We start from the raw sequence: 12,175 nt of genomic DNA, 5'->3' as shown, positions 1-12,175 counted from the left end.
AAGTCAAAATTATGCTTGCGGTTGCCCGCGTGATGCTAGTCTTGTGGCTGTGAAAAAAATGGAAAGAAACGCTTTGACACGAAATAATATTACATCCGATTGGCTAGTACGTAAGGATTTACTTCAAAGGCCAATAAAATGTCCGGTTTTAAACGGAAATAGTTTTCTTAAACCAATCAGGGAACACGAGGTTTTTTTTCTGGGCGGGAGTTTTATTGTTTACTTCCTGGACGAAAAATGGCTTCCCTTGACAGAGTGAAAGTGCTAGTTCTGGGAGATTCGGGTTGGTATCTTATTAATTTATGAGTGGATAGAGGTTGTATTATTTTGTGAATGTTGTGGAGTTGTATGTTATGACTCCATTAGATCAAACAGTATTGTTGTCTCTTACAATAATGCCCTGTTGAGTGTTACCGTTAGCTTGCTAACGTTGGCTCAGTGTCACATTCATTAGTTAGCTAGTTTGCTAACGACCTGGACACTAATGTTGGATGTTTAAGACTTTTGGCTTTACTTATGCTCGTAGACGTATATTATATCAAAATATAGGGAAACATAAGCATACCAAGTGCTTTAAAAACAAAACATTCCAAGTGCTTTAAAAACTAAACTGGATGTCTCAACCATCATTATCCAGGTGTTGGGAAGTCCTCACTTGTACACCTGCTGTGTCAGAACCAAGTCTTAGGAAACCCATCATGGACTGTAGGTTGCTCTGTGGACGTACGGGTGAGAATGGTTGCCAATTTTGAACTATTGACTTTTGATGCTAATCGTCTATTTTCTTGTCTGTGGTGTTTTATGACGATTGTATTTTATTTTTATTTCTGTTTTACATATGTTCATGCGGTTCTGTGTGTTGCCTTGGCACCTTGCAGTCAAATTTCAAATTGCCTTTGGCCCAGGCGATGTAACTGGTGAAATATAATTAATAAATAAAATGTCATGCATATATTTGTTTTGTGTGTTGTCTTGTCATCTTGCAATCAAATTGCCTTTGGACAGGGTGTCATTGGAAATTAAGAGCTTAACTGGTTAAATAAAATTTATATTTTAGTTTTTTATCTTTAAAGATGTTTTACTTTAATCTCTGTCAGGATAATTTATGTTATCTGTTCTTTTAGGTCCATGACTACAAAGAAGGCACACCAGAGGAAAAAACCTACTACATAGAGTTATGGGATGTAGGAGGATCTGTAGGCTGCGCCAGCAGTTTGAAAAGCACCAGAGCAGTCTTTTATAACTCTGTCAATGGTAACATCATTGCATTTGCTGGCTGTATCGCTCATTACATTTAAGAACCTATTTAAATCAATGCTATTTATTGTTGACATCATTAGGTAACACATAAGTACTGTATGTAAATCACTGTGTATATACAGTGATGAGCCAAAACTTTATGACTGCCTGCCTAAAGCTGTTGGTCCTCCGCGTGCCGCTAAAACAGCGGCCACCTTGTGGTGTGGTGTGCTGTGGTATCTGGCACCAAGAGCAGCATGTCCTTCAAGTCTTGTACATTGTGAGGTGAAGGCGCAGTGGATCAGACTTGTCAGTCCAACACATCCCACAGATGCTCAGTTTGGAATTTGGAGGTCAGGGCAATACCTTGAACTTTTCATCGTGTTCCTCAAACCATTCCCGAACAATTTGTGCAGTGTGATAGTGCGCGTTATCCTGCTGAAAGAGGCCACTGCCATCAGGGAATACATTTGCCATGAAGGGGTGCACCTGGTCTGCAACAATGTTTAGATAGGTGGCACTTGTCAAATTGACACTTACATGAATGCCTGGACCTGAGGTTTCCCAGCAGGAGATTGCCCAGGGCATCACACTCCCTCCTCCGGCTTGTTGTCTTCCAACAGTGCATCCTGGTGCCATCATCTGGAGCACACGGACACGGCCGTCCACCAGATGAAAAGAAAGTGGGACTCATCGGACCGGGGAACCTTCTTCCACTGCTCCATGGTCCAGTTCCGATGATCGCCTGCCCATTGTAGGTGCTTTAGATCATCATCATGGGCACTCTGACCGACCTGCGGCTACGCTAGCCCACACGCAGCAGGGTGCCAAGCACTGTGTGTTGTGACACATTCCTCCCGTAAGCATTAACATTTAATGTGACTTGTGGCACAGTAGACCTTCTGTCGGTTCAGACCAGACGGGATCGACTTCATTGCCCTCGTGCTTCGATGAGCCCCGGGCACCCCCGTCGTCGGTGTGTGGCTTGTCTCTCCTCAGACCGCTGTCGGTGGGTACTCACCACTGCTGACCGGGAGCACCCCACAAACCCTGACCCACTCGTCTGGCCATGACAATTTGGCCCTTGTCAAAGTCGCTCCTGTCCATTTCTCTTACGTCCAACACCCACTGACTATGAGTGAAAGCACTTTGTGACAAATGCTGATGTAACGTTATTCGCCTCACCTTTGAGTGGTCATATTTTTTGGCTCATCTATGTATATGTTGGTAGCATGTACCAACATATACTGGCTTAGATTGTCATGTATGATTTTTTTTATCCTTACAGGCATTGTGTTAGTTCACGACCTGACCAACAAGAAATCCTCCCAAAATCTGTATCGCTGGTCACTTGAAGCCTTGAACAAAGACTCCTCCCCAACAGGGGTAATTGTTTCGAATGGGTAGGTAGGCTACCAGGTCCTCTATCTCATAATGTTGTAATTAAAAAGCTTCCATGTGGGTAAATCCATTTTAGCAATTAAAAAAATGTATAATTTACTTAAGTTTATTATGACTGCACTGCTCAAAGGCAAAACAAGATTCATATTTCATGTTGCTATGTCTGGGAGTTCAACAAGAAATTATCAATTGGTGGGATTATTAATGAAACCTTGTCAGAAAAAATCTCAGATCAAGTGTGGGGAGAGACGTACGATGATCCCCTAGTGTGATTTACAAAACTATCGCACCTCTTCGAAATGAGTGTAGATGTCATCACAGATTGATAAAGCCGTGAGAACAAGCTGCACCTGTCTTTATCTACATAAGACACACTCTTAATTTATGCAGGTGTGGCAATCATCAACCTATACATTAACAGCTTTCAGCATTAATTATAGCCTAAAACCGCTAATTAGCCATTCATCATTTTCCATGAAAAAATCTGCATGGTCACTGAACACTCTTTTGCGTCTCAGTTGTAATGACCATGCATGATCTCCAAGTACGTCGATACTGTAGGCATGAGTGACTTAGGAAAAGCAAGGCAAAACAAGTTTATTTGTCAACCACAGTGGTTCCCAACCAGGGGTACTTGGCCTCTGCATCTCAAACAGACTTCAGAAAAATGCTCAGAAGTCAGTATACTGTGAAGGATACTTTTATTTTGTATTGTTATTCATTAGTTATTATACTGGCTTTTCACATTTATATTTTTAATACGGCAAAATATATCATTGGGGTACAGAAAACCTGGAAGAAAAGTAATTTCCCTTATTATAATCATATTTGATAGAAATCTAGAAACACTGGTGACACTCTTCATCTGTCTCCACTCATTTGAATCCAGTACACATTGAGCAAGACTTTGGTAGGCATGGGTAGTATCTGTCAGGAAAGTGTAGCATGTATCTTCTGCAAAGTAATGTGTGACAATTAAGATTTTCACCTGTTTACACGATACATTTTTTAAATCTCAGATGCAAATCTGTCCACAGTCTCAATAGGCTTCAGTATAGTTAGTCAAGTGATTCCTCCTTGACTAACTATAGTATTTATTAGTATTAGTATTAGTATATTAGTATTAGTATAGTATTTATTAGTAGTATTAGTATTTTCAGGTATGTATGTATTTTTTTTGAAAGATCAACCACCTTTCGTCTTATTTGTGTTCTCTGGCCTGTCCCATTTGTGTATTCTCTGGCCTTTTCTCTGGCCTTTCCCATTGTGATTGACTCCTGAGTTCAGCCTGTGTGTCATCAAATTCCTGTACCCCAATTAAACTGGATTTCATGGATGACCACAGAGTTCCCAAAGACTCAGATAACCTTAATATGTAAAATGTTAACCAGAGTCTACATCCATTTCTTCATCGCAATATGCATCAACATATTTTTGTTCATAAGATATTTTAGGGGTGCCAATGATTGCCGTGCACATGTCTTTTAAGAAAATAATTATTATTCTTAGTCTTCTCAATTCCCAATTTTCGCACAATTAAAGGTTAGATTCATACGATGTTTGTAGTGTAAGATTATGAAGAACAATTACATTTTCATATTTAGCTATAGTGCCATTACTTCTGGAGAACACTGTATATTCAAATGTTTACAGTTCATTAGGAACTTTGAATATTTTTTTATACAATCACAAATCTGTTTTCTATGTCTTCCCTTGTCTGGAAACGTCCAGTGATTACGACCGAGAGCAGTTTGCTGACAGCTCTGTGCCTTTGCTCTTGATCGGCACCAAGTTTGACCAGATTCCTGAGAACAAGAAAAATGATGTTCTCACGCGGACAGCTTTTCTGTCTGAAGATTTCAACGCAGAGGAGTTAAACCTGGTAGGTTAACCGTCGCCTCAGTACTCACTTACTCGCCACTCGGTCAGTCTGTGGGCAGTGTTCGCACATCATATGTTTGGTTATTGCTATTGTTTTATGGGAAGTATTGAGACATTTACATCACTTTTTTAACTCATTTGACAGGACTGCACCAACCCAAGATACCTTGCTGCAGGCACATCCAATGCTGTGAAGTTGAGCAGATTCTTTGACAAGGTGAGGTAGTCAGGGGCCATATAGAAATATATAGATATAGATAGAGATATAGATATAGATGGCCCCTTTTGTGAGATATTTATCTCACAAAAGTGAGTACACCCTTCACATTTTTGTAAATATTTAATTATAAACAACTGACAAGACCGAAGAAATGGTTGTATAACAGTGTTAATTTGCTGTCCCCTCAAAATAACTCAACACACAGACATTAATGTCTAAACCGTTTAAATTTCCAAATTGGGCCCAAAGTGTCAATATTTTGTTGTGGCAAGGTGAGGTACTCAGAGATATATATATCTGGAAAGATTTAAGAGACCACTGCAAAATGAACAGTTTCTCTGGTATTACTATTTATAGATATGTGTTTCAGTAAAATCTACAGTTTTGTTTTATTCTATAAACTACTGACCAAGCCCTTCATCAATGACAAGCAAAGAAGAGCCAGGCTGAAAATGGCAAAACTTTGTCTTCTCTGACAAGTCATATTTTCAGCTTTGCCCAACACCTGGTCGTCTAATGGTTAGACAGAGACCTGGAGAGGCCTACAAGCCATAGTTTCTCGCACCCACTGTGAAATCTGGTGGAGGATCTGAGGATGCTTCAAGGCTGGATTCAGGCAGATTTGTCTTTGTGAAGAACACATGAATCAAGCCAAGTACAAGGTTATCCTGGAAGAACACCTGCTTCCTTCTGCTCTGACAATGTTCCCCAACTCTGAGAATTGGTTTTTCCAGCCAGACAATGTTCCATGCCACAAAGCCAGGTCAATCAAGGTGTGGATGGAGGACCACCAGATCAAGACCCTGTCATGGCCAGCCCAATCTCCAGACCCAAACCCCATTGAAAACCTCTGGAATTTGATCAAGAGGAAGATGGATGGTCATCAAACAAAGCCAAGCTACTTGAGTTTTTGTGCCAGGAGTGGCATAAAGTCACCCAACAGCAATGTGACAGACTGGTGGAGAGCATGCCAAGATAAAAAATCTGGGTTATTCCACCAAATATTGATTTCTGAACTCTTGTTTTCTTTGCATTATTTGAGGTCTGAAAACAAATTTCTTGGGGTTATTTTGACCAGTTGTTGTTTTCTACATATAAATACTCTAAATGGCAATAGTTTTATTTTGAAATTGGGTGTAATCTTTCCAGTAGTAGTCCAAAATGAGAGTTGTGTTCAGGTTCTCTGTAGTAAGTCGGACTCGTTCCAGGTGGGGGTTGGCCTCCGCCAGGGCTGCACTTTGTCACCAATCATGTTTGTAACTTTTATGGACAGGATATCGAGGCGTAGTCGGGGTGGGGAGGTGTTGCAGTTCGGTGGGCTGGGGATCTCATCGCTGCTTTTTGCGGATGATGTGGTCCTGATGGCATCATCGGTCTGTGACCTTCAGCACTCACTGGACCGGTTCGCAGCCGAGTGCGAAGCGTTTGGGATGAGGATAAGCACCTCTAAATCTGAGGCCATGGTTCTCAGCAGGAAACTGATGGAGTGCCTCCTCCGGGTAGGGAATGAGGCGTTACCCCAAGTAAAGGAGTTCAAGTATCTCAGGGTCTTGTTCGCTAGTGAGGGGACAATGGAACGGGAGATTGGCCGGAGAATCGGAGCAGCGGGGCGGTATTGCATTTGCTTTACCGCACCGTTGTGACGAAAAGAGAGCTGAGCCAGAAGGCAAAGCTCTCAATATACCGGTAAATTTTAGTTCCTACCCTCATCTATGGTCATGAAGGCTGGGTCATGACCGAAAGAACAAGATCGTGAGTACAAGCTGCTGAAATGGGTTTTCTCAGAAGGGTGGCTGGCTTCTCCCTTAGGGATAGGGTGAGAAGCTCAGCCATCCGTGAGGATCTCGGAGTAGAGCCGCTGCTCCTTAGCATCGAAAAGAGCCAGTTGAGGTGGTTCGGGCATCTGGTAAGGATGCCCCCAGGACGTCTCCCTAGGGAGGTGTTCCAGGCACGTCCAGCTGGGAGGAGACCTCGGGTTAGGCCCAGGACTAGGTGGAGAGATTATATTTCGACACTGGCCTGGGAACGCCTCGGGATCCCCCAGTCAGAGCTGGCAAATGTGGCTCGGGAAAGGGATGTTTGGGGTCCCCTGCTGGAGCTGCTGCCCCCGCAACCCGATACCAGATATGCGGATGAAGATGAGATGTTTCCAGTAGTTTATAGAATAAAACAAAACTGTTAAAAGGTGCAGTGGTCTCTTTATTTTTTCCAGAGGTGTGTGTGTGTATGTATGTATGTATAAAATAACAATATACTTGTCTTTCATGTTTATTTAGGTTATAGAGAAGAGATACTTCACCAGAGATCCCAGTCAAGTAAGTTTTTCTCCTTAAGTTTCCATAATAAACATGAAACTTGCCAATGATCCTATGATCTTGCCAATGATTGAACCATGACAGTGAACATGAAATCGTCTCTCCATTCACCAGGTAACAGGTTTCACAGAGAGGAAGCGCTTTAATTTCAAAAGCCTCCACTATGATTGAGACAGCGGACCTCAGCACTGCAGTTTGAATAATTCAGACATTGACTTCAATGAGAGACAAACACCATTTGGTTGATGTTGCAGACTCTCAATAAACCAAGAATTTTGTTTTGACGGGAACATGGAAAAAGGGTTCCCCTACTGTCAGTAGCAGAGAAAAGCAATGAGTCATTTCATTGAAATTCTGTTTCTAGGTGAACTTTTCTTCTTCTAATCCCCAATGATTTGCTATGATAGCAAGTTGGTTATATGTTTTGTTTAAATGACTAACAGCTGTATGCTTACGCAGTGAGTATTTTGAAGGAATTTCTATTGTTTTGTTTTCCATTCCTCTTGTTATCAATAATAGAATAAAAAACGTATTCAAATGTTGCATTTGCTTCCTAATATTTGTGTTGTAATGTATTGGAGTTTAGGCCACCAAAGTGTTTTAGAAACAAATATTTTAGCTTTAGCCACAAAATTAGTTTTGGACCTTAAGTTTTGAACCTGCTTGTTAGAGTTTAGAACTGGATCAGAACCTAAATGGTTATTTGACTGACTCCCATGTATCCTGTACTGTTCTAGTAATAGCTGGTTTTGGATGTATTTTCATTTATGGCTGTTTGTCTAGGTTGAAATTGCAACCCCCTGTTTGTTGTGTGTGTAATACACATATATTGTGTGTGTTTTACCAATATTGTAAAACAAGCTTGTCAGTGTGTAGGGGCAAACATTTCCCGAATCCACAACCCAGTGGTGTTGACTTTTAGTGCCATGCTTTGACATGCTCTACCAGCTGACCTAAGGTCATGGCTTGAGCAGAAAGCTGCCGACTGGTGATCCTGTAGGTCAGTTGGTTGATCAAAGCACTTGCAACGCCAGGGGGGGTAAGGGTTTGATTCCCATTTGGAGCCAAAGTGAAAAAAGGGTTAAGAGCATCCGCTAAAGTTCATTGTACATTGTTTTAGAAACCTCTATATAATGTATTTTAGTAGACCTAGAATCTGATATCCTTGAAGGTCACTTCAAAATGTCCACGTAATTCTTCAGTTTTCCCGGTAATTACATTTGTGATGGAGAGAAATATCTGATGTGAGATGCACGTCATCACGCGAGTATACCAGCTTTTACATTACCAGCTCATGTTAGTAACTCTTGACAGTGATCATTTGACTGATCTTAATACTATATGGCTCCCTGTTAAGAGGAAAGACTCCTAAAGAGGAAAGGGGTAGTTGGGGAGAAAATGGTATGGTGTTCTTTCTCACGACATGTGACATAGTCATGATCCATGGACTAATTTAGGGTTGGACTGAGCCCGATTTGCTGAGGCCAACAGTGTTTTAATAAAAGTTTTACTTTTTGTGCATAAACACATTTGACACTAGAGTTGTACTCCGTGCCACTGCAGGTTAACTTTGTATGTTGATGTGGTATTAGGGCCTATTGAGGCCCTGGAGTAAAGCATGTGTCCGCAACACCTTTAATTGGGGGAACTCCTGAGGGTTTTGGCCCCATATTATTACAGTTCCTTGTGTACAGATGATGACGGAACCCTCTGGTGTGAGGAACTTCCTAAACAAGTCTAACATCATTAAAGAGTTGTTCACTAAACCAATAGAGACAATAAGGTGACATCAGCCAGAGCAGTGTTAGTTTGGCTGATGTAATATGCACTTTGGAAAAGGTAATGGCACACTGAGAAGTGAGGGGCCAACCTTAACGTTGACCTTTAAGTATCAAATGAAGCCCTCTGGTTACAAAATTGACCTATATTCAGGATTGCCATCAACTGACAGGTTTGTGTGAAATTATGTGGTTTAGTGATTAGTGAAATAACCTGTTCATGAGTGGATAGCTCTGTCCTACTTCAGCAACATCTGATTGAAGGTTAACAATATACCATGCCTAAGGGCTGTATCCTGTTGTGCTGTGCCTAAGAACCTCCATTAGTCTTGGTACAATGATCATATACCAGACCCACTTGTGCCTTATAGCTAAAGTATACAAAAACTGTGTACATATTCTGTATGTATAGTAAGCAATACACAATCTGGGCATAATACAGTGCAGTATATTCCACATAATACTATAACATTCAGTTTGGTATTCTATAGCAGCAGGGCCTGTTCTTTTTCAGGAGGCAGAACCAGGGACCAGGGACCCTTCACATCCAGGCCACAAACTGTTTGTCCTCCTACCATCAGGCAGGCGGTACAGGTCTCTTCGGTCCCACACCAGCAGGCTCAGTTTCCTTCCATCTACTGTAACCCTGCTGAACCCTGTGACCCATCACTACCCATACCCCCCCTTCCCGCCACTCAGGGACCACGACTCCCTTTGTACTACTGGACTCAGTTGTTCCATACATGTCTACCTCAAGGCGTCAGTGCTGCTATCTCATTCCGGTTGCACATGCTACCCTACCCCTTCCTTTTGCCTTGATCGCTCATCTTAGAACTGCCCTTTGTACCCGCGCAACTATTTATCCCACTTGTAACGTACACAATACTTAATGCTTACTTTTTCTCATTTTACTGAAACACGTACATTTCTCTGCCCTCCTCTATTGCCTTAATTGCCCACCTAGTATTGCCATTTGTAGTGCTTTTGCATTCTTTGCTCATCTATATATTCCACTTGTAATATACATTTACTTAATACTTGTAAATGTTCAGCCATCTTTTATTTGCACTTCTGGTTAGATGCTAAGTGCATTTTGTTGCACTGTCCTCGCATTTGTTCAATGACAATAATAAAGTTAGATCTAATTGAATCTATTAAGCATGACAGGTTCCATGGATACCATATACCATGGCTATAATGGCTGTTCAGGTTTCATCACGGCTAAGAGCTGTTCTTATGTGCAACGCATCGCCGAGTGATGTTTACTGCCGTGGTATATCGGCCGTATATCAAAAAAACCCTCAGGCCTTACGGCTTATTGTACCACGGCTATCAGCCAATCAGCATTCATGATTCAAATCTGCGGTTTATAAGACAGTATACCAAGGGTATGACATCACATCACTTACTGCTTGAACTGCATCACATCTTACTGCTTGAACTGCTTTCATAACCTGTTCAATAAGCGAATAAAGGCATATCGGGGGTTTGTGATATATTGTCAATATAGCATGGCTAACCGGTATTCTTAGGCACGACACACCAGCACAAGTTTAGGCTGAACCAATTTGCCCTTGCCTTCGACGTGACTCCCGTCTCTGTCTGTGTTGCTGCGGCAGGGATAGCGATGTGGGGTCTGAGACTGCTGGTCCCTACAGGGTTCCCCATTTGAATTAACGGACGCTAAGCCTTGTTCCTGATGGCAAAGTTGAGTCAGTCTCGTGATCTTGTGCTACTGCAGCCCAACCTGTGTCTTCTGAATCAATGTCATCCTTGGTCAATCACTCGTCAATCAAATGTATTTATAAAGCCCTTTTTACAAAACTGTTTTATAAGAGAGACTTTCCCAGTGATGTGCCACTGGACTTTTTACTTGGCCTGTTTGTTATTAGTTAAGGTTATTTTTAAACAGGGTATCAAGGTACAGATCACACAATGAAAGAGTCATGATTAGGAGGTGGGACACCTGTCCAGAGCAGGTTGGACTTCAGCTGAGGGTTGTACTGAGGTCATTTTAGTGTGTTCATAAAACATGTTCATGCATACAAAGTACATTAAAGTTGTATTCAGTGTCACTACAGGTTAACCTTGTATGTTGATGTTGTATTAGGACCTTATTGAGGCCCTGGAGTAAAGCATGTGTGTCTCTAACACCTTTAATTAGGGGAACTCCTAAGGGTTTTGGCCCCATATTATTACAGTACTTTGAATACAGATGATGACCGAACCCTCTGGTGTGAGGGACTTCTTAAAGAAGTCAAACTGACATCATTAAAGAGTTCACTAAACCAATAGAGACATGTCATACTGACATCATTCAGCAGAGTTTAGTTTGGCTGATGTAATATGCCCTTTGAGAATGGTGAGGAACACATGGGTGTGTATGCATGTGTCCTCAACGTATGACTTTGCTAGCCTTTAGTGTACACAGAAGATGTGCATGTCCAAATTATGGACGAATCATAAACGTTAAAAGCTAGTCCTGATGGAGAATCTATATCACACAACCTTTCTTTGACTTCTAACAATGCTGAAACCTGTCACTAGTTCCTATCTTGACATCAGCATTCGCTACTGTTTAAGAAAAATCTAAGTTATCACAGAATAACACAACGTCATTCAGAACAATGAAGTCGTCTTCCCATGTACAATTCGGCTGAACACAAACTGTACAGCTGGAAGTGCATGTAGGTGCACAGTGCCACTTTACAATAGCAGCCCCAACTGTGTTATGGAATTCAGGTTCCTGAGCTTATGATCAAACTAGATAGAGGTTCCTCATGGCCCATAGGCTGTCTTAGAATGGGGCAGCACCAATTATGTTTTCTTGGCCCATAGGCTGTCTTAGCATTGGACAGCACCAATGATGTTTTCTTGGCCCATAGGCTGTCCTAGCATTGGACATCACCATTTGTGTTTTCTTGGCCCATAGGCTGTCTTAGCATTGGGCAGCACCAGTGATGTTTCCCCCCATTTCTAAATAGCCAAATGGGTACCTTGGTAAGGGTTAAGGAAGAATGTTTGAACGTCCAGTTTAGCAGGAGGTAACAGACAATTACTTAAAATCCTAAGCAACATTCCAGAACCTCAGGTGAGACGTTGGTGTTTTGATTAGACAATTTCCTCTTTATTGGCCTATGAGTCTTCTCAGGTACCCACTGTTAATAGGCCAATTACACTCAGGGGTCCTAGTACTCCTGGTTGAGAAGAACTGGACTATGTTATCAGCCTTGGGTTGAGGGAATTGATCTAGGGTATGTGTTTCTCAATTCTGGTCCTGGGGATCCAAAGAGGTGCATGTTTTTGCACAAGCACTCAACACCTGATTCAAACTAAAGACT

The 12,175-nt window shown here is 41.7% G+C and overlaps 1 protein-coding gene across 1 annotated transcript; it reads left to right on the top strand.

Moving 5' to 3' along the window:
• The first annotated feature begins 228 nt into the window (after positions 1-228).
• rabl3 (RAB, member of RAS oncogene family-like 3) lies at positions 229-7,596 on the top strand. The gene is given in 8 exon segments (NM_001303955.1): positions 229-283; positions 638-729; positions 1,125-1,254; positions 2,528-2,642; positions 4,372-4,522; positions 4,667-4,738; positions 7,018-7,056; positions 7,171-7,596. Coding segments are annotated over 8 exon segments (702 nt in total). The 5' UTR covers positions 229-237; the 3' UTR covers positions 7,228-7,596.
• Positions 7,597-12,175: the final 4,579 nt, after the last annotated feature.

Source organism: Esox lucius, chromosome 20 (genome assembly GCF_011004845.1).
Source record: "Esox lucius isolate fEsoLuc1 chromosome 20, fEsoLuc1.pri, whole genome shotgun sequence".
NCBI classification, from domain to species: domain Eukaryota; kingdom Metazoa; phylum Chordata; class Actinopteri; order Esociformes; family Esocidae; genus Esox; species Esox lucius.
The sequence above is the reverse complement of the archived record's forward strand: the minus strand, read 5'-3'. Positions and strand labels throughout refer to the sequence as shown.